Source organism: Hypanus sabinus, chromosome 26 (genome assembly GCF_030144855.1).
Source record: "Hypanus sabinus isolate sHypSab1 chromosome 26, sHypSab1.hap1, whole genome shotgun sequence".
Classification (NCBI taxonomy): Eukaryota; Metazoa; Chordata; class Chondrichthyes; order Myliobatiformes; family Dasyatidae; genus Hypanus; species Hypanus sabinus.
Window position 1 is genome coordinate 28523567 of NC_082731.1, and position 19536 is coordinate 28543102.

The 19536-nt window shown below is 46.4% G+C and overlaps 2 gene segments (V, D, J or C); both read right to left on the bottom strand.

Annotated features, from left to right (window-relative positions):
- Window positions 1-724: 724 nt before the first annotated feature.
- On the bottom strand, window positions 725-16640 carry LOC132381715 (Ig heavy chain C region-like; the record flags this gene model as incomplete). The annotated part of the segment is given in 7 exon segments: window positions 725-1425; window positions 2885-3199; window positions 4527-4850; window positions 4937-5239; window positions 8791-9090; window positions 10032-10334; window positions 16517-16640. Coding segments are annotated over 7 exon segments (2055 nt in total), but the record flags the coding sequence as incomplete, so codon positions are not given.
- Window positions 16641-17649: 1009 nt separating this feature from the next.
- LOC132381716 (immunoglobulin heavy variable 3-30-3-like) lies at window positions 17650-18297 on the bottom strand. The segment is given in 2 exon segments: window positions 17650-18092; window positions 18202-18297. Coding segments are annotated over 2 exon segments (489 nt in total).
- Between the last annotated feature and the right edge of the window lie 1239 nt (window positions 18298-19536).

Sequence of the window (19536 nt, forward strand, 5' to 3'; positions counted from 1 at the left end):
GTGTTTTGCAACAGTCTGCGATCTCCCTACAAATTTGTACCTCTAAATCCTGTAGACTGTTGGTTGGTCTTTAATATAGGCCCATTAACGTGGTCATACCTTTCTTATTCCTCATTTCCACCCATAAACCTAAATAGAGGAGTTCTCCAGTCTCTCCTGACTGATCACAAATAACACCATTCCTCTCCCTTTAATCCCTCCTGCATTGACATGTCTGAAACAATGGAACTCTGGAATATTGAGCTGCCAGTCCTGCCTCTCCTGCAACCAAGTCTCACGAATGTTTACGGTATCATAATTCCTTATGTTAATCTATGACATGAGCTCATTTGCCTCGTGTTTGCCCTGACAGACAGATGCTTAACTGCACCATTGCAACAGAACAGTTTCCAACAATGGTATGTTTCATTTAGTTAGCGTCACACATGAACCAGATGAGGAGCAGCAAAGTTAGTGGGGACAAGGAGCCCTCAAACAGTGATCCGACATCTTTGACACAAATATATTGTCTGGTCAGTGGTTGGCTCTCTCACCTCTTTGTCAGATGGCCGTAGGTTCTAATTTCTCTGACCATTAGTTGACAGCTGATCACTGGGACTCCTGGTGTAGGAAGGATTTAGACACCATAGATACAAAGACACCTATTTCGCCCCAAGTGTGCGTCACCTACCACACCTCATGTCGAAGATTCCTAAATTCTTGTCTCCAAAAATCACAGCTAAAACATTTTCAAATCATATTTATTGTACTTGGATCGGTACATTGACACAAACAGAGATTTAATACATTGTGCAGTCCCACACAGGGTTGAAATCCATTCAAACATGGCAGAAGAAGGTCTTAGGATGTACGTACAAACTCAGAGATTTGAGGTGAATCATGTTTGTTCCTTAATTTTGTTCTTGATCTTAATTTTATTCTTAGTTATTTCAAAAGGTCCAGATCTTAAACATGTTTTAATCAGCAAAATAACCCTCTGTGATAATTAATAATCGTAAAACTAACAAAACTAGGGTTTCATGGATTGAATCACACAGTGTTACACACAAGATTTAAAACTATCAGTCAGAACAAGTGAGACATTGACCAGAGTGGGTTTGCTGTGAGATTTATTGATGCTTCGGAACAGGTTGGTTGTGAGCGACTCATGACCCACCACACAGGAGAAAGTGGTGCCGCTCTTCCACTCCTCAGGAGAAACCTTCAGCTGACTGGTCATTGTGTTCCAGCCTTTTCTGGGGTCCTTGGTCACCGGCTGGTTCACAAACCCTGTCTTCAGGAGGGTGTCATTGGCCATCCAGGCCACATAGATCTCTGCGGGAGAGAACTTGGTGACCAGACACATCAAGGTCCCAGTCTGATCGGTGTCTATCTCATCCGATGATGGGGGGAGGAGGTAGACCTGAGGATGAGTCACAACACCACCTGGAACAGAGAGAATCTGTTAGAATGAATCTTCCAATAATTCCCTCCCTACCCAACACATTCTGGTCTTGTACCAACATGAACAATTTCTAAATCTGAGAGGCTTCACTTTATCTGAAACTAAAGGCTTTTCCCTTTCTGCTCATCATTGGGATTTGTGGAGTGGAAATCTTGAACCTGCTGCATTTTACAGCTTCCAGCGAGGTTAGTCCATTCAGTTCAATCAATGGGAGTCACCGAACACAGCAACTCGACAGAAAGTGGAACTCAGCCCCTGGACTTGCATTGTTACGCCCGTGGCCCCCTCCTTTTTGAGAATCGCAGGATCGCTATTGATTCGAGTCAGGAGACCCAGGAAATGAGAGAGAGACACACAGATTCCTCAATGGTTGGAATGTTTCCTTGGCCTCCGAGATAAAAAGCCGCGGAACAGGTCATTGTCTTTTGGAATTGTGTATTGAAAGCTGTACAATGCATCGAAGCCCCCCCAGGCAATGAACCGAGGGGGGGGGGGAGGTTGGTGGAGGGATTGCATCATCCCAACCTGATTGACATCTGAGACCCCGTGAGTCAGGATAAAAGAGGGTCTGTGGGCACAGCCCCTCAGATTCACGAGAAGAAATGCTAGTGATCCCATTTTAGCAAAAGCCGGTGGGAAGGCCAAATGCATCCTTTTCCATTTGCCCCGGAATCGGTGGGCCTTTACCATGGAAGAGCGGTTTTTAGCTAACAAACGGGGAAATCAACTCCCAACGACTCTCGAAGGATTGACATCATAAAAGGAATGGGCAAGTTTTAACCCGGCTTTCTCTCCAACCAAAAAGCTGCAGCTTGAGTGAACTAAAGTGACTTTTATATTTCCATCGGACAATACAATACCCCCTAGACAACGATAAAGCTATTTCTTATTGATTATTATTATACCCGCGCTTTTAGATTTAGTATTGACGACGTATATTATCTGTATGTTTGCATCAATATTATTTTTGTGTATTTTTATCAATAAATACTGTTAAAAATACTACCATCAGACTTCAACGGACCTCTCTATCTTTGCTGGTAAGTGACCCGGTTACGCGGTACGTAACAGCATCACCCTGTGCTGTTTGTTCCATCTCCCCTGGTGCAGGGGTGGCAGTCTCAGCTGTGTACGTGTGAGAAGGAGTGAGAACCTATGGAACTCTCCCCACAGAAAGCACTTGAAGAATTAACATGTAATATATTCAAGGATGGGTTGTATGTACTTCTTCATGTGAATGGGTCAAAGGATATCTGGAGAAAATAGGAATAGGGATTGAGTTTGGATGATCAGCTGAGACCAGACTGAATGGTTCAGCAGATCGAGAGACCCAATGGCCTGCTGCTGTACTCATTTTCTATCGTCTATCACAGTGCTGGATGGTGATAAATCTGTCAAATTGCTGAGATTAGACTCACACTGAATTCTGTCCACACGTACCTGTGTCCTTCCTGATGGATTTCTTCACTGGTGTTGGCAAACTCTCATCCTCTATCACACACGAGAACTCAGCCCCACTGTTCCACTCTGCAGCAGGGACTGTCAGTCTGCTGGTGATCATGTCTTCACCTCCGCTGCTGTCTGGACCCAAAGTCCTCACCCCATCTTCCCTCTTCCTTCCGTCCACCTGCCAGGTTACACTGAATCCCAGTAAATCATTGTGAACCACCTCACACAGAATGGTTGCTGTCCTCTTCGTCCAGATCTCTTCGAAGGAAGGTTTGCTTAAAGTGACTGAAGTGTCTGAACATTCAGCTGGGAGAAACGTCACAATTATTATTTCCCCATTCCCCAATGGATGAATTTCTCACTGTCAAGACCAACATTTCTGTTCATCTCTGCTCAATGATTTGCCAGTCCCATCAAGAGGAGATGAGACCAATCTACATTGGTGAAGAAAGGAATCTTCCCTAGGGTAGACACCCTGAGGGAATGTAAATGAGCAAGATTGACCCTTGCATTGTTCTTGCAGTTTCATGGTCACTTAAACTGTTTCCAGCCACTTATTAAAACAAATACAGAAAATTCCCAGTATTTCAGAGTGCGTTGGTGGAACAGGAAACAGAGCAAAGTATCACGTGAAAATCTTCCAGAAAATACACATCATATTGCAGAATTTATGAGAAACATTTAGTTTTTGTGACTAATATTAAATGCACTCTTTTTCTCTGTTAGATGCAACTAACATTTGCTGCTGCTTTGTCAGAATATTGTGTGTTCACGCTGCCCTCCAGAGGCTTCTGCACATTGTCCAGGCTGACTATTCCCACACAGGAGCAGAGGGAGAGCTGCTCTGCTGGAAATTCAGTCCCAACTGTGGCACTAATCAGGGGCTGGGATTATGTTCAAAGGCAGAGGGAGGGAGCATTTGGATGATGAGTATCAGTGATTTCCAGAGTGTCTGTCCTGTGAAATGATCTGGATTCTCCTCCAGTTCTGAAAGTATTTTCTGGGATAGTATTGTGTCTATGGTGAAAATGTGGATTATGTTGGTTGAGAGCAGAAAACAGACCAATGATTGGCCAACTTAAGTGCCAAGTGAGATTAAAAAGATGAAGACATTGAAGCTGAGTCAATGGACAAACCGGTGTTCAGCTCACTACTCTATGAGGCTTCCCTCACCTCAGCACTGAACTGACTCCGCAGCTGCGGCCTGCAGCCATCGGCACTCACCTCAGCACTGAGCCTGGCTCCGTGGCGGTGGCCTGCAGCCATCGGTCTCCTGGACCGGTTGCAGTGCTGAACTGGTGACGTGGCTGTGGATTTACTTTAGGGGACTCTATGGTTCAGGTTCTGTGGATTGTTTGTTTGAATATTTTATTGTTTACACAATTCGTTCTTTCTTTTTCATACATTGGAAGTTTGACTCTGAATTCCATTGTGTTTCTTTGTTTTGTGACTGCCTGCAACAAGAGAATCTCAAGGTTGTATATGGTTCACATACTTTGATAATAAATATACTTGGAACTTTATCAGTTCCATCAAATAACTATACCAGAACAACACTGTGATTTAGTGCTGACCTTGAATTCATAGCACAATGTAAACAATTTCACAAATGGGGTGAGTCCCAGGACCCTACCTTGGATATTCTTCACTTGCTTCTTGATACGTGTGTTGGAGGGGGGATGAATCACTGTACAGCTGAAGACTGATTCTGATTCTGTCTCCCACTCCTGTAAACTCACGGTCAGGAAGTGTCTGGCACTGAAAGTCCACCCCTGCTCCAGAATGGTCGGTGTAGCGCTGGTGTTGGAGGTGATCACAGTGCTGCCTTTCTCCCAGATGACATTTATTTGGTCCGGGTAGAATCCAGAGACCACACACTCCAGTATGGCCGTTTGTCTCTTCGTGGTCTCTTCCTGAGGTGGAGGCAGCAGTCTGACCTTGGGACCTCTTATCTCGACTGGAATAGACAAGAAAACAGGAAATGTCAAACATTTTGACTCAAGTAACTAATGCTGGCCATTTAATCACTGGTCTCTGACCCACCTTTGGTACTATTGGTCCTTGCTGACACTCGAGAAGATGAAGGAGATTCCTGAGCAGAGCACTCGTACTCCACCCCACTGAACCACTCCTCCACACTGATCTGGAGTTCGCTGAGCACTCTGTATCGGGACCCGTCCCTCTCCGCTTGATGGGTGTGAATTCCTTTAGTTTTCTCCTTCCCGCCCACGTGCCAAGAGATGTGGATATCTTCGGGATCTGTACAGAGAACCGTGCACTTCACGGTAGCAGTCTTGTAGTTCCACATCTCTTCAATGTCAGGATTTTGAATAAAGACAGACAATTCTGTGGATTACAAATGGAAATGCTCAGAATCGGACTGGAGATATTTCTTTTGGTTGTGTTAGGTCAACACAGATCATCAGTATATGACAGCTGCATTTAATGTAAACAGAATAACAGAAACACCCAGGACTGTATCGCGTGTCTTATATTCCTGTAAGTTTTGATTCAGAAAAGAAAATCAGAACAAAGGATGTGCTAATCGGTTTTGAATCCCTTTCTAATAACTGTACCAATTGGTTCACTGTGAGACAGAGAAGCATGCAGATTTCTCAGCAGAGACACAGCTCAGTATATTCTTTGCTTGGAGACTCAGTGCCATTGATCAGTAACAATGAACACTGAATCAATGAGAATCCCTTTCTCCATCTGGGCTGAGCCTGGGATTCACTCAGTTTAATAACTTCACATCCTGACATTCCAGTTTTACTGTGGCTGTGCCTCTCCCCATCTCTGCAACCTTCACGGCCAACACAAGCTTCAGAAGACATCATATTCTTTCAACTCTGCTCCCTCATACACCTGCACTACTTCTGCTGGTGCCTGTGGTTTTAGCATTCCTGCGTACAAACACTGAAGCCTCTGTCTCTCTTGAAATGAGCAGCCATGGTCAGAGTGTGTTGTTAAGTTGCTGGGCTGATGAACTGGGAAAAAAGTTTCAAATCCCAACCTGGTGGATGGGAGTTTAAATTCAATTCAACAATGCTTTTTGGAATTGAAAGATGTCTATGGAGGTATTTGTAGTGTCATTCCCTGTGATAACTTCCGGAGAGTCCCATCTGGTCCGGCTGGTCTGTGACTCCAGACCTGCAGCAACACGGCTGAACCTGAATCACCATCAGGAATGAGGCAGCAAGTCCCTCAGTTCCAGAGCAATCAGTGATTGATAGGAAATGATAAATGAATAAAACAGCTCTTTGATCAAGTGTTGGGTCACCTGTCCTCTGGGTTAGTGTCGGTTTTGTGTGAAGTTGTTGAGGCCGTCTCCCAATGCACGATCATCAGTTCACGGACATTGCAGCTCTCTGCACTTCGTGTACACCATTTACACACTCGGTCCCCTTTTGCTCTTTGACATTTAGTGTGGAGGCTGATTGTGTTTGTGTCATGGTTGAGACCTTCAGTGAGACTGTGAGTCAGTGTCTTTGTCTGAAGGAAGAGCAGATGTAACACACACTGTCCAGTCTGACTGGGACGGGTCATCTGACAAAGTATGATGTGGAATTCTTAACCTATCTCATGTCAGTTAGATTATGAGCAATTTTCTTTTAAAACAGAAAGTCCATTGTGTAGTCTAGATGATCATTGCTGTTGTGTAATATCACAAATCTGTAAACCTTGGTGTACACTGAAGGGTCACGGAATTGTGAATCCTAGTTTAATCAGCACTGTGTTGTTAAACGTGTTTTGGCAGGTTTCTTGATGTATCAGCCTGGTCTTGATGTTCAGCAGTCCCTGGGAAATGTGATCCTCTCATAAAACCTGACAGAGTCAAGATCGCTCCACTTATTGCTGGTGTTATTCCACAAGAAGCATGTATATCTGTGCTTGTGTAATTCTAACAAAACATTGTCCTTTCTGACATTCTTTGGGATCACTGAGTTTCCCTCTTGGACTGAATTCAGTGTCCTGCATGTGGATCAATGTAACTTTAACAATTTGTCTGATCCAGGATTTATGCACAAAGCATATCAGATTGGACAGGAGACTGGTTAGAAGACTGTGTCTTGTCTCGCCAATTTGTCTTGTGCCCAACTTTATCAAAGGGTCATCCGTCCTTTGACTGAATCGATTTTGAATTTCAGCCCCGTTCACCTTCATCACCTCGTGCCTCAGCCACTGGGTGAAAAACAGGTTCCAGTTCTTGTTGACTGGAGTCAGACAGGAGGGAATCTGACCAAGGAAACTGGAATTGGGATCTGAGTCACACTGAAGCAACAATGTACACAAATGAGTGAGTGTATGGACAACCAGAAACACAAGAGATACTACAGATGCTGGAAATCTTGAACAACGCACACAAAATGCTGTAGAAACACAGGAAGTCAGGCAGCATCTATGGTGGGAAATAAACAGTCGATCTTTCGGGCCAAGTGACTTCACCAGTACTGGAAAGGAAGTGGGCAGAAGCCAGAATAAGTGAGTGGAGTGGAGAAGAATACATTCTGTCAGATAAGAGGTGAGACCAGGTGAGAGGGAAAGGGCAATGGGTATGAAGTAGAAAGCTGGCAGGTGATAAATGGAAGAGATAAATGGCTGACGCAGAAGGAATATGAGAGGACAGTGGACCATGGAGGAAAGGTTCAAGAGGAGGGGAAACAAATGTAAATGATGGGCAGATGAGGAGAGGTGATAGAATGAGGTGGTATCTAATATGGCGATTAGAAAAAAAAGGGAATAGAGAACCGGGGGAGATTACTGGAGGTTGCAGAAATTAGAACTCAAGCTACCAGGTTGGCAGGTATCTGGATGAAATATGAGGTTTTGGTATTCTAACCTGACTTTGGCCTCACCAGGGCAGTAGAGGAGACCATGGACAGACATGTCAGAATAGGACTGAGAAGTCAAACTGAAAAAGGTGGCCACAAGGTTAATAGAAAGTCGAATAGAAATGTGATTGGAGGGGTAGTCAGTTTGAATCATGTGTTTTCTTCTCTCTTTGTTAAATTTCCATCCCAATGGATACCAGGGGCAGGTCTGGAATCCAGTAACTGGATTGTTATGAAATTCAATGACGAATTGATTACACAGCCAATCACTTTATTTCACACTTTCCTTCAGAACAATGATACTGCAGGGTAGAACCATCGGAGTATGTTGCATTGAGATTACTCTGGTAAAAGAACATTGGCACAGGCTCCAAAGGACAGTTTTCATCTGAAAATGGAAGATTCATAGATTTAAATGTTAGATATTTTCAGCTCTTTTCCCATGCTTGGAAAAAAGGGAGTCCCACATATTCCCACTCTCTATCCTCTGTATATCGCATCCTATCGAGATGAGGTTGTGTCAGCCATGATAAATGCATGTGCTCTCTGAACCAGATCGAGGATCTGAGGACACAAGGTCACAATATTCACAAGGATTGGGCAACAATTCAAAAATAATCCAGACACCTACATTTCAGTGAGTGGACAATCGACAGAAGAGTCTCTCAGGAAACACTGGCAACAGACTCTGAGGACTGAAGCAAATACAAAATTGCAGAGATAATTTTTAGGAACTAACACTGATAAGACAGTGAAAAGGGAACAGGGAGGTTTTCTCCAGATGGTAAATCATTGGGCGTGAGCTTTGCTCACTAACTTATATTCATTATAACTACAAACAGATACGACTAAAATTATTGAGACAGAATGGACAGGTGACCTCATCTAACACCTTTCCTGCCCAGTAGATGGGGTTAAAGCTGCTGGTGATATGATTTGATTCAAAGTGCAAAGATCATCTGTACATCACTCAACAAGTGACAGTAGGGACAGGAATTGTGTGGGAGTATCAGTTAGGTAGTTTAGTGCTATAAGTTAATTAATTTTTCTTCGAACATCACTCACCTTCTTGATACGTCATGTTGACCTGACCACTGAAACCGGAAGGTGTGTGATTCACTTCACAAGTATATTTCTGTTTCTTGGTCCATTCCTGCACAGGCACTGTCAGATAAGCGATTGTTTCAAATCCACCACCAGATCTCCGAGTGGAACGGAGAACAATGCCTTCTTGGGCAGATCCAGCTTTTTTCCAGGATACTGTAACGTTGTCAGGAGAGAATCCAGATATCACACAGCCCAGGACAGCATTTGCTTGACTGTGGATCATCTCCCGGGATGGAACAAGGGAGCTGAGCTTCGGAGCTGTAACACATTTAATATCTGTCAGTACATGATTGCTTTGCCCATGCTTTGGATTTCATTCCCCCTCATCCCGGGCAAGTTCCCCGGTTCCAGCTTTCTCAAGAATGGTGTTAATTTACAGCTGATCTGATGATCTGATGGTTCACACCAGTGAGTGGGAGGGCTGGGTGTATCACTTGGGTCTCCCAGCAGCGTGTCCCACTATGCTATGATAATGCAGAGAGGTGGGTCATGGGGTTGAGGTGCAGACCTGCCGTGATCTAATTGTTTAATGGAGAATGACTGATACCAGCTCCTGTGAGCAGGAGTACATGGTGTGGTACTGTTTCCACTGGTGAGTTTGGGAAAAACAATTTTAGGTTCAATGAGAAAGAAGAACAGATGGACAGGAGGGAATTATTTTGTTGTATCTGCAATGTTTGTTCAGATCTGTGAAGAAGATGGTTAAAGAAGGGCAGTGGAGTGGATTTCTTCATCACATTCACCAGGGATTGCTTTTACCAGAAGAGGGGCAGCTGCAGGGTGGAGGGGAAAGTGCAGGAGGAGTGGGGTAAAGTTTAAATTGTTGTTCTGTGTGGAGGGGTACGATGGGCCAGCGGTCTCTGTATGTGTACAGGAGCTGATCTGTAGGGAGGTTTTTGTGGGATGGGATGGTGGAGAGGTTCCTGAAAGGAGTGGATACAATGGAGGCAGATCAGCACAAGTTGTTTCCTCCACCCTCCGCTGATACGGAGTTTCATTGAGTTCAGGAGGATGTTTCCCCCCATATCAATTCCATACGTTTTCTCACTGTGATTTTGGTGAGGAGTCATACTGCCATTGTAAGATTAGAATAAAGGAGTTAATTGCCGTGCTGAATATTATCTGACAAGGGTTCGTGTTCCAGATTTACACTCTGAGATCAATGCAGCTTTTAAGAGAAAATTATGTCTCATACTAACATTGAGGTTTCTGTAATGGCTGGAACCCCACTGTCACCGTCCCTGCCTTGCACGTGTAGACTTTATTCTTCTTCCAGTCTGCCGCAGAGACTTCAAGCAAGCTGCTCATCGTGTACTTTGAATTTTGCCCCAACACCGCCGGGTATTTCTTGATTCCAGTGGTGATGTCCCCACTGTTAGTGGACCATGTCTGACTGATGCTCTCAGGCTGATAGTCCTTGACCAGACAGAGGAGCCTGATGCCTTGGTCAGATTCTGTGGTGCAGGAACGAGTGATGTAGACTGATGGTGTGGACTTGACATCTGAAATGGAAAGAAATTCACAGAAGTTCTGTAAGTAAATGCATGACTAGCAGACAAAGGAGACATGTTATACATTATCATTACTAACTACTGTGCTGAAGTCTGAGATACATAAGCTGGGATCCCCACCCGACCCCTCCACTGTACTGTAGTAATTTTATGTACTGCACTGTACCTCAGCCACTAAAGAAAAACAAATTTCATGGCAGATGTGAGTGAGGATAAACCTGATTCTGATGTGGGTCTCTATTGTGGACTGAGAGTGGGAAAGGGAAGGGAGTGAGAAGCATCAGAGAGACATTCTGGAAAGATCAATAAACCAATTGTTTTGAATCAAGTGACCTTGCCTGTTGTCTCAGAGCTGGTTGGAACTGCACCCATGCCAACTGCTGCCCCTGCTCTATCACATGTCCCCTCCCGTGGTGCTTCACCGTCACTGTTCCCAACATGTGTTGCTCTCGCCAGATTTACAAACTCACTCTCCACTCCACTTTGACAAATATGTTACTACGGAAAAGTCTTAGGCACGCTAGCAATATACATGTGTCCAAGATTTTTGCACAGTACTGTTTATAAATGAGTAATTTCCAAAATTATTCACCCCATGAAACAAAACTCTCACCACTTCAACACCCAGCTGGGAATCTGTGTCACTGAGCTCAGAGGCTATGGGTCAGTCTCACAGTGGAGGCTTGAGCCCACAGTCACAAGTGTGCCCCAACACCACACCCAGAACTGTACTCATCCAATGTCCGATGTGAAGTTGATGCCAACATTGTGTTTGCCTTCTTTACCACAGACTCAACCTGTAAATTCACCTTCTGGGAGACTCGCACGAGGACTCCGAAGTCTTCCGCACTTCTGATGCACCCTCTGCACTCCTTGATGCATCTGACACCGTTCAAAATTCAACCCATGCAACTGAGGAAGAACTTCAACCGCACCGAGCCTGTGGAAATTACAAGCCAAACGCCTTCCCAACACACCAGGCCCAGAATCGCACTGAGATGAATGGTGACTGTGATCCTTTGACAAGTCTAGTCTGCGAGGGAATCATGGAGGTGGAATCCCCAGTTTAATCCAGGGAACTCCAGCAAGGTCCCGTGTCATGTGGTGGAGTGTGGTGACAGTTCCGGTGTCATCTATCACTCAGTAAATCTTGGGGCACAGTGGTCTGTGGAACTGTGAGACTGACTCCAGTGTAAGTGGCTAGACACTGGTAAATGGTTCACTTCGGGAATGCCAGCTACAGCCAGCACCATTCAAACCACAGTATCTTCAGTTTCCCTTGTATTGAGCAGCAGGGGAAAGGGATGGTCAGCTGTGGTCTGAGGAACCTTGCTGCTGTTTATCAGCGTCAACCCTTGACAACAAGGGAGTTACAGGACCAAAGACCTGGGACCATCAGGACGACCATCAGTAATCTGTGACTATCTATTCATCTACCACACAGTCAGTAACTTTAAATTCCTGGGTGTCACTATCTCAGAGGACCTGTCCTGGACTCAGCATATAAATGTAATTGCAGAGGAAGGACAGTGCCCCTACTTCCTCAGGAGTCTGTGGAGATTTGGCACAATGTCTAAAACCTTGATAAACTTCTATAGATGTGTAGTGGGAAGTGTATTGATTGGCTGCTTTACAGCCTGGTATGGGAACAGCAATGGCTTTGAATGGAAAATACTGCAAACGATAGTGGATACAGCACAGTAAATAATGGGTAAAGCACTCTCAACCATTGAGCACATCTACATGAAATGCTGTCGTAAGAAAGCAGCATCTATCATCAAAGATCCTCACCACCCAGGCCCGGCTCTTTTCTCACTGCTACCATCAGGCAGAAGGAACAAGAGCCTCAGGACTCACAGCACCAGTTTCAAGAACAGTTACTACCCTCAACCATCCGGCTCTTGAATAAAAGAGGATATTTACACTCATCTATTGAGATGTTCCCATAAACAATTATCTCACTTTAAGGACTCTTTACTTTGTTATTTATCGCTATTTATTTAGGGTTGCATTTCAACAGTTTATTGTCTTCTATGCTCTTGCTGTTTCATTGATCCTGTTTACAGTTACTATTCTATAGATTTGCTGAGTATGCCCACAAGAAAATGAAACTCAGAGTTGTATGTGGTGACATATATGTACCCTGATAATAAATTTTACTTTGAATTTTCAGACTTCAAATGAAGGTTTTCCAATGGCGGGGAGCTTTAGGAATTGTCGGCTAAAAGTGACCATTCCCTTCCAACATCACCCAAACAGACTAGATTGTCATGTTGTAGTTCAGCTTGTGGACAAGTGATACACTGCAGAAGTACTTGCTGGGTTGGGAAAGGTCCTGGGATGTTCTGGGGTTGTAGAAGCCAAAAAAAAAACAAATTGTTTTCATCAAAATAGGAAAGGTACGTTGCATCCGGAGTTTCTCTGGTTAGTAGATTATTTACCTCCACGCCTCTCTGAATTCAGTAAAAGAAAACTGGGAACGGTGTAGTAGCCAGAAACCAGACTGATGGAGTTTGGTGAAAGGTCACTGATGTGAAACATTAACTCTGTTTCTCACCCCACAGATGTTCCCTGAGCTGCTCAGTGTTGACAGTGCAGGAGGCACAATAATGTCAGCTGAGGATTGCAGCTGAGGATCTTTTACATCCCGGGACCAGCAGGTGGTAAGTACAGTTCTGTCTGGATCAGTGTTCCTCTGGGTCTTTATAAAAACACCCATCAAACTGACAGCAGGGTGCTGGGTGAAGAGGGGAACTGGATCTGGGTGGGTCACAGGGTGCTGGGGTGAAGAGGGGAACTGGATCTGGGTGGGTCACAGGGTGCTGGGGTGAAGTGGGAAACTGGATCTGGGTGGGTCACAGGGTGCTGGGGTGAAGAGGGGAACTGGATCTGGGTGTGTCACAGGGTGCTGGGGTGAAGAGGGGAACTGGATCTGGGTGGGTCACAGGGTGCTGGAGTGGAGGGGAACTGGATCTGGGTGGGTCACAGGGTGCTGGGGTGAAGAGGGGAACTGGATCTGGGTGGGTCACAGGAGCTGAGTATTTGTACAAAACGATCGATGGTGAATCAGCAGATTGGTGGAGGTTCAGTCTGATTTCAGTCTGTATTGTAGTAAGTGGATAGAACATCGGGGAGTATGAACAACAGATGGGCAATTTTATTTATTCATTCGTCTTTTGGGATCTGGGCTTTGCCGGTAAAGTCTGAATGAATTGCAGCTGAACCCTGTGTCCTCTTGTTGCAACCATTTCAGCCCTGGGAAAAAGCCTCTGACTCTCCACACGATCAATGCCTCTCATTATCTTTTTCAACTCTATCATCCTCCATTGCCCCAATGAGAAAAGGCCAAGTTCACTCAATCTATCCTCATAAGGCATGCTCCCAATCCAGGAACCATCCTTGTAAATCTTCTCTGCACCCTTTCTATGGCTTCCACGTCCTTCCTGTAGTGAGGCGACCAGAACTGAGCACAGTACTCCAAATGGAGTCTGACCAGGGTCCTATATAGCTGCAAAGGGTAAGGATGGTGAGGATGAGAGATCTCCTTCCCTGAGGGACATCAGTAAAACCGAAGGGTCATCATTACTAATGACTAGATTTAAAAACAATACCAATTATTAAGATGATGGAAATCTGACCACAGATCCAAACCTGTTGCAGATTATGATGAACTGAGTTTAGATTTGTCAGTTTTGTTGTGGTGGTAACCATGGACTGTTCATCCATCCCTCTGCACTACTCATCTGCTTTGATGTACTGCCCTGTTTCCCATCACTCCGAATCCAACTTTCTGCCTGTCCATTGGATCACTGTGTCCACGGTGTCCTGGACAATATTTCTCCTTCAATAACATCTCCAGAACAGACTGTCGGATCGTTCTCCCCTTGCAGTTTGTGGATTCTGCTGTGTGCAGAGTGGCTCCACATTCCCGACTCTACAACAGGGCTGTACTTTGAAACTACTTCATTGCCTGTGAAGAGCTCGGGGACACCATAGAAACATAGAAAATAGGTGCAGGAGTAGGCCATTCGGCCCTTCGAGCCTGCACCGCCGTTCAGTATGATCATGGCTGACTATCCAACTCAGAACCCTGTATCTGCTTTCTCTCCATACCCACTGATCCCTTTAGCCACAAGGGCCATATCTAACTTCATCTTAAATATAGCCAATGAACCGGCCTCAACTGTTTCCTGTGGCAGAGAATTCCACAGATTCACCAGTCTCCGTGTGAAGAAGTTTCTCCTCATCTCGGTCATAAAAGGCTTCCCCTTTATCCTTGAGCTGTGACCCCTCATCCTGGACTTCCCCAACATCAAAAACAATCTTCCTGCATCTAGCCTATCCAATCCCTTTAGAATTTTATACGTTTCAATACGATCCCCCTCAATCTTCAAAATTCCAGTGAGCATAAGCCTAATCGATCCAGTCTTTCTTCATATGAAAGTCCTGTCATCCCAGGAATCAATCTGGTGAACCTTCTTTGTACTCCCTCTATGGCAAGAATGTCTTTCCTCAGATTAGGGGACCAAAACTGCACACAATACTCTCCATACGGTCTCACCAAGGCATTGTACAACTGCAGTAGAACCTCCCTGCTCCTGTACTCAAATCCTTTTGCTATGAATGCCAACATACCATTTGCCTTTTTCACCGCCTGCTGTACCTGCATGAAAAGTGCTCTGTAAATGTCAGCACTTTATCTCGCAACCACTTTTACTGAATCACCAACAACACTGGTTAATGCAGGAAAACACTTGTTAAAAAAACCGAGTTGGGGGATGGAGGAGGGCAAGAAATTAGAGCAGTTGTTCTGTCTGTGAACTGAGAATAAGCAGTTCATTTGAACAGTGAAGTTCAACTCCCCCATGAGTGTGTGATGGGACAGGTTGGGGGAAGCTTCACTCTGTGTCTGACCTCTGCTGCCCCTGCCCTGGGAGGGATGGGACAGTGCAGAAGGATCTTTCTATTTAATCCGTGGCTGCCAGGACAGGACATGGGAGCTGTAATCTGCATTTAACTCATGCCCTGTGTATCCTTGGGTGATTGTTGGAATCCCTTTGAGGAAGAATTTCCCAGATTTACAAGATAAATACTGATTCCATTGAATGACAGAGCAGAGAGTGAGGCCATTCATCCGATAGTGTCTGTGCTTCCCTTTAGCTGAGCAAACTCAATAAACCCATTGGTCTCTCTGCTCTTCCCTGTATCCCTACAAAAGGCGGATCTCCTCCTGTTCCCTCTCTACACTCACTATTGGCCACCACCATTATTCAAGCAGTGTGTTCCAGATCACAAACGTTTATCAACAAACCTTCCCTTAAATGCTCGCCTACTACACATTATTGACTGAAACGCTTCCTCCCCACCCCACCTGCACCACTCCCCTCTCCCCCGCCCACCAATGCAAGGCTGCCCGGAATGTGTGAAGGAATTGTGATTTCAATTCCCTGCCTTACCCTCTTGCACCACTTCCCCACTGCCTTCCCACTCCAAAATTCTTCCCCACCATACCCAGCCTCCTCACCCATCAGGGAATAAAACTAAAACCACAATCCCATCAATTTATCCTGGGATATCGCCGATACTTTTGCTGTATCCCGGGACGGACCTCAGGCCGGACATTACATGATGGGACTGACACCCACCTGTACCCTGGGGGTATTGAGCCATCAACCAGATCATACATGTGTAACCATTCCCTCAGATTATGTCTCAATCCCATTACCTTCAACATGAAAGCAGCCGACAGTAAAACCCGATCCCAATAACTTGACACGGAACAGATCCATTGTTGTCACTGACAGGGAGCGAGTTCAACTGCACTGAAACGCTCAGACCCTGAACGTGGCTTCAGTTGGTGCTGAGGATCAGAAGCCAGACTTGAACCAAACACTGAGCTCACTCAGCACAACCGGCCGGTGTCAAGACACAGTCTGGTGACAAGATCCGACCCCATTCCCCTGAGCCTGTTCCCGGTCTGTGGACAGTTCACTGGTGGGGTGCGGTATGTACCCTTGTACTGTTACTGGGCTCTAGAGAAACCCGCCGGTTCGGGGAGATTCATGTACTCGCTCTAAATATCTCACTGATATCAGGTGAATCACCGAATTCGCCAAAACCGTAAATAAATAAAATTCTAGTGCGTGAAGGTACAATTGAGAAGTTGGTCTTACCTGAAGTCACTGTCAGCGAGGTTCCTCCGCCCCAGTAGTCAAGATAGTCACAGTGCTCCGTCTCCCCATTCACCCAGTGCAGTAACTTCACTTGCCCGTCACATCCAATAATCTCAGCAAAATGTCAACATGATCCCTGTCCGGACCGGGAGCAGCCGCTTCCTGGATTTCCATCCCAAACTCCGTCCTTGTCTCTTCCTGGCGTGTCAATAAAACAGGCATTTTCACAGTTTTCCTGTCTGCGGACACTGGCTCCCGCCATCACCCAGAATCAGAGTCGAATCCTTTTTGGGCTTTTAATTGTCCGGAAATGGACATTTACACCCAGCAGTCCGAGTCAGGCTTCAGGGACTTGACTCTGGGAAGCAGCAATGCGGAATCCGTGGAGACAGACTGCGCTGCAGACGCTCCTTTGTCGGGGCCAGTTTCTGTTCAGCTCCCCGTCACCGTGTTCCATAGTCACAGTGCTTCACCGCAGGTCACAAACCGCCTTCATCACATCCAGCCCGAAATCCAGTGGATCCCAGAGCCGGCCGGCGGATTTATTAAACCCTCCCTCTGTGTCCGGGTGTCCCACACAGCGGGTCTCAATCTCGGCCACCCCAGTCCTGAAGTGGAGATGATATAACCCACCGGGACCTTTCACTGGGCTTCCACTGACAGCTCCTCCTCGGTGGTCCCGTTCCCTTCCAGACACTTCTCCAGTGGAATTTGTTCCCACTCCCAGATTATCCACTCGGGATCTGATTGATATTCACGGATCCCGGGGTAAAGGCCGGTGGAGGCGCCCGAAGAGCGCCATTTAAAGAGGGTTTTTTTGCAGTAGGTTTGTGTATGGAGGGAGCCGCCATCTCTCACACTGTGCCAACCACTGTATAGTCACAGTGATACACCGCCGTACAATAACCTCCGCCCCTCTCACTGTCTCCCAGCACAGTCACTCCTCAGTCAAACCACACGGGAAAACCAAGGTCTCTCTGATCATCAGTGTTCCTCGGCGCTAGACCATTTTGTGGAAACTGCAGACCAGGCAACGATACCCGGTCTGCTCGATCGGTGACCCCAGCCCCGCTGCGGCGCTTGGCTCCGTGTTGCCATCTGAAGTGATCCACATAGCCTTTCGGTTTCCCTTCTCATGAATCCCGATTGACAACCCTCTTCCCATTCCAGAGCGACGCAGTAAAGCCGGGAAGATCACTGCTGCCCTTTTTCTCAGCGCCCGAAGAGCAGGCGCTCTCGCTGGGTTTTTGTCCCGGTCCAGTCCCGGATCCTCTCACTGTGTATCCCGCACAGTAATAGGTGGCCGTGTCGTCCAGTTTCAGGCTGGTCATTTGCAGAGTGACGGTGCTGCCGCCCTTGGAAATGGTGAACCGGCTCTGGACTCCAGGCGCGTAATATTTATCGTCATCGTAGTCTATCCTAGCCAGCCACTCCAGCCCTTTCCCGGGGACCTGTTTCACCCAGTGCACGCTATAGTAGCTGCTGAACCCTCTGAATGCACAGGTCAGTGTGTGAGACTGTCCGGGCTTTGCCACCGCTGACTTGGGCTGTGTCAGCACGACTTCGGACCGCACGCCTGTCAATAAAAAAGAGCAGAAATTAATAAAATGTTCCACGGACAGAGGTTCACAAAGCCTCCGAGAAACAGCCGGTCCCGGGTGGGCGACAAGCCGCGGGACACCCACCTGCCAGACAAGACAGGAGGAGACAGAGATAAGGAACGACCCCCATCGCTTTGAACACTGAGCCGGACTTGGACACTGTTGAGATCGGCGGCTTCAGCTCAGGCCGGCTTTGTCCGGAGCCGCAGTGAGCGCTGTTTAAATAGGGACGTGGGCTGTGAGTGAGAGAGGGAGCCGCGGTTTGAACAGGCTCTCACACACTGAAATCAGAGGCGCAGCTTCCTGTCCCCGCCCACAGCAGCGATTTCAATTCCCCAAAAGGTGTTTGTCTCTGCAACAGGAGGCAGGTCAGCGGCAGTGACCAGATCCGGATTAAAGATCTGTCACACTCTGCTCGATTCATCAATTTCAGTGATGAACAGTTTGTGTAAACTGAAGCACACAGATTCCCAGCGAGAGAGAATGAGAGACACTAGTCAGTGGACAGATATCCCTCTGCGAGACAGGGACTGAGAGACACCAGTCAGTGGACAGATATCCCTCTGAGAGACACAGACTGAGAGACACCAGTCAGTGGACAGATATCCCTCTGAGAGACACCAGTCAGTGGACAGATATCCCTCTGAGAGACAGGGACTGAGAGACACCAGTCAGTGGACAGATATCCCTCTGAGAGACACAGACTGAGAGACACCAGTCAGTGGACAGATATCCCTCTGCGAGACAGGGACTGAGAGACACCAGTCAGTGGACAGATATCCCTCTGAGAGACAGGGACTGAGAGACACCAGTCAGTGGACAGATATCCCTCTGAGAGACACAGACTGAGAGACACCAGTCTGTGAACTGATATCCCTTTGAGAGACAGGGACTGAGAGACACCAGTCTGTGGACAGATATCCCTCTGAGAGACACCAGTCAGTGGACCGATATCCTCCTGAGAGACACAGAGTGGGAGACACCAGTCGGTGGACAGATCCCCCTGAGAGAAACCAGTTAGTGGACAGATCCCCCTGAGAGACAGGGACTGTGAGACACCAGCCAATGGACAGATGCCCCCAGAGACACCAGTCAATGGAGAGAACTCCCCCTCAGAGACAGGGACTGAGCTACATCAGTGTGAGGAAAATGTCTGAAGTAACTAAAATAATTTACACACAATATTCTGTCTGCACCCGGAATCAACAGCAAACAGAAGGGGGTGGAATATACACTGATCTGAAATCTTCTCTCTCAGGGACCTGACAACAGGAATCTCAGAACTAAGTCCTGGAAAGATCTCCCTTCACCAATATTAGAAGACTTTAACCTGTTTCAGCCTATGAGAGGGGCAGGACATTTGATGGAAAGTATTTCCCAGCAGAAGCCAAACAGCAGGAGAAACATTTGTGTTTGGAA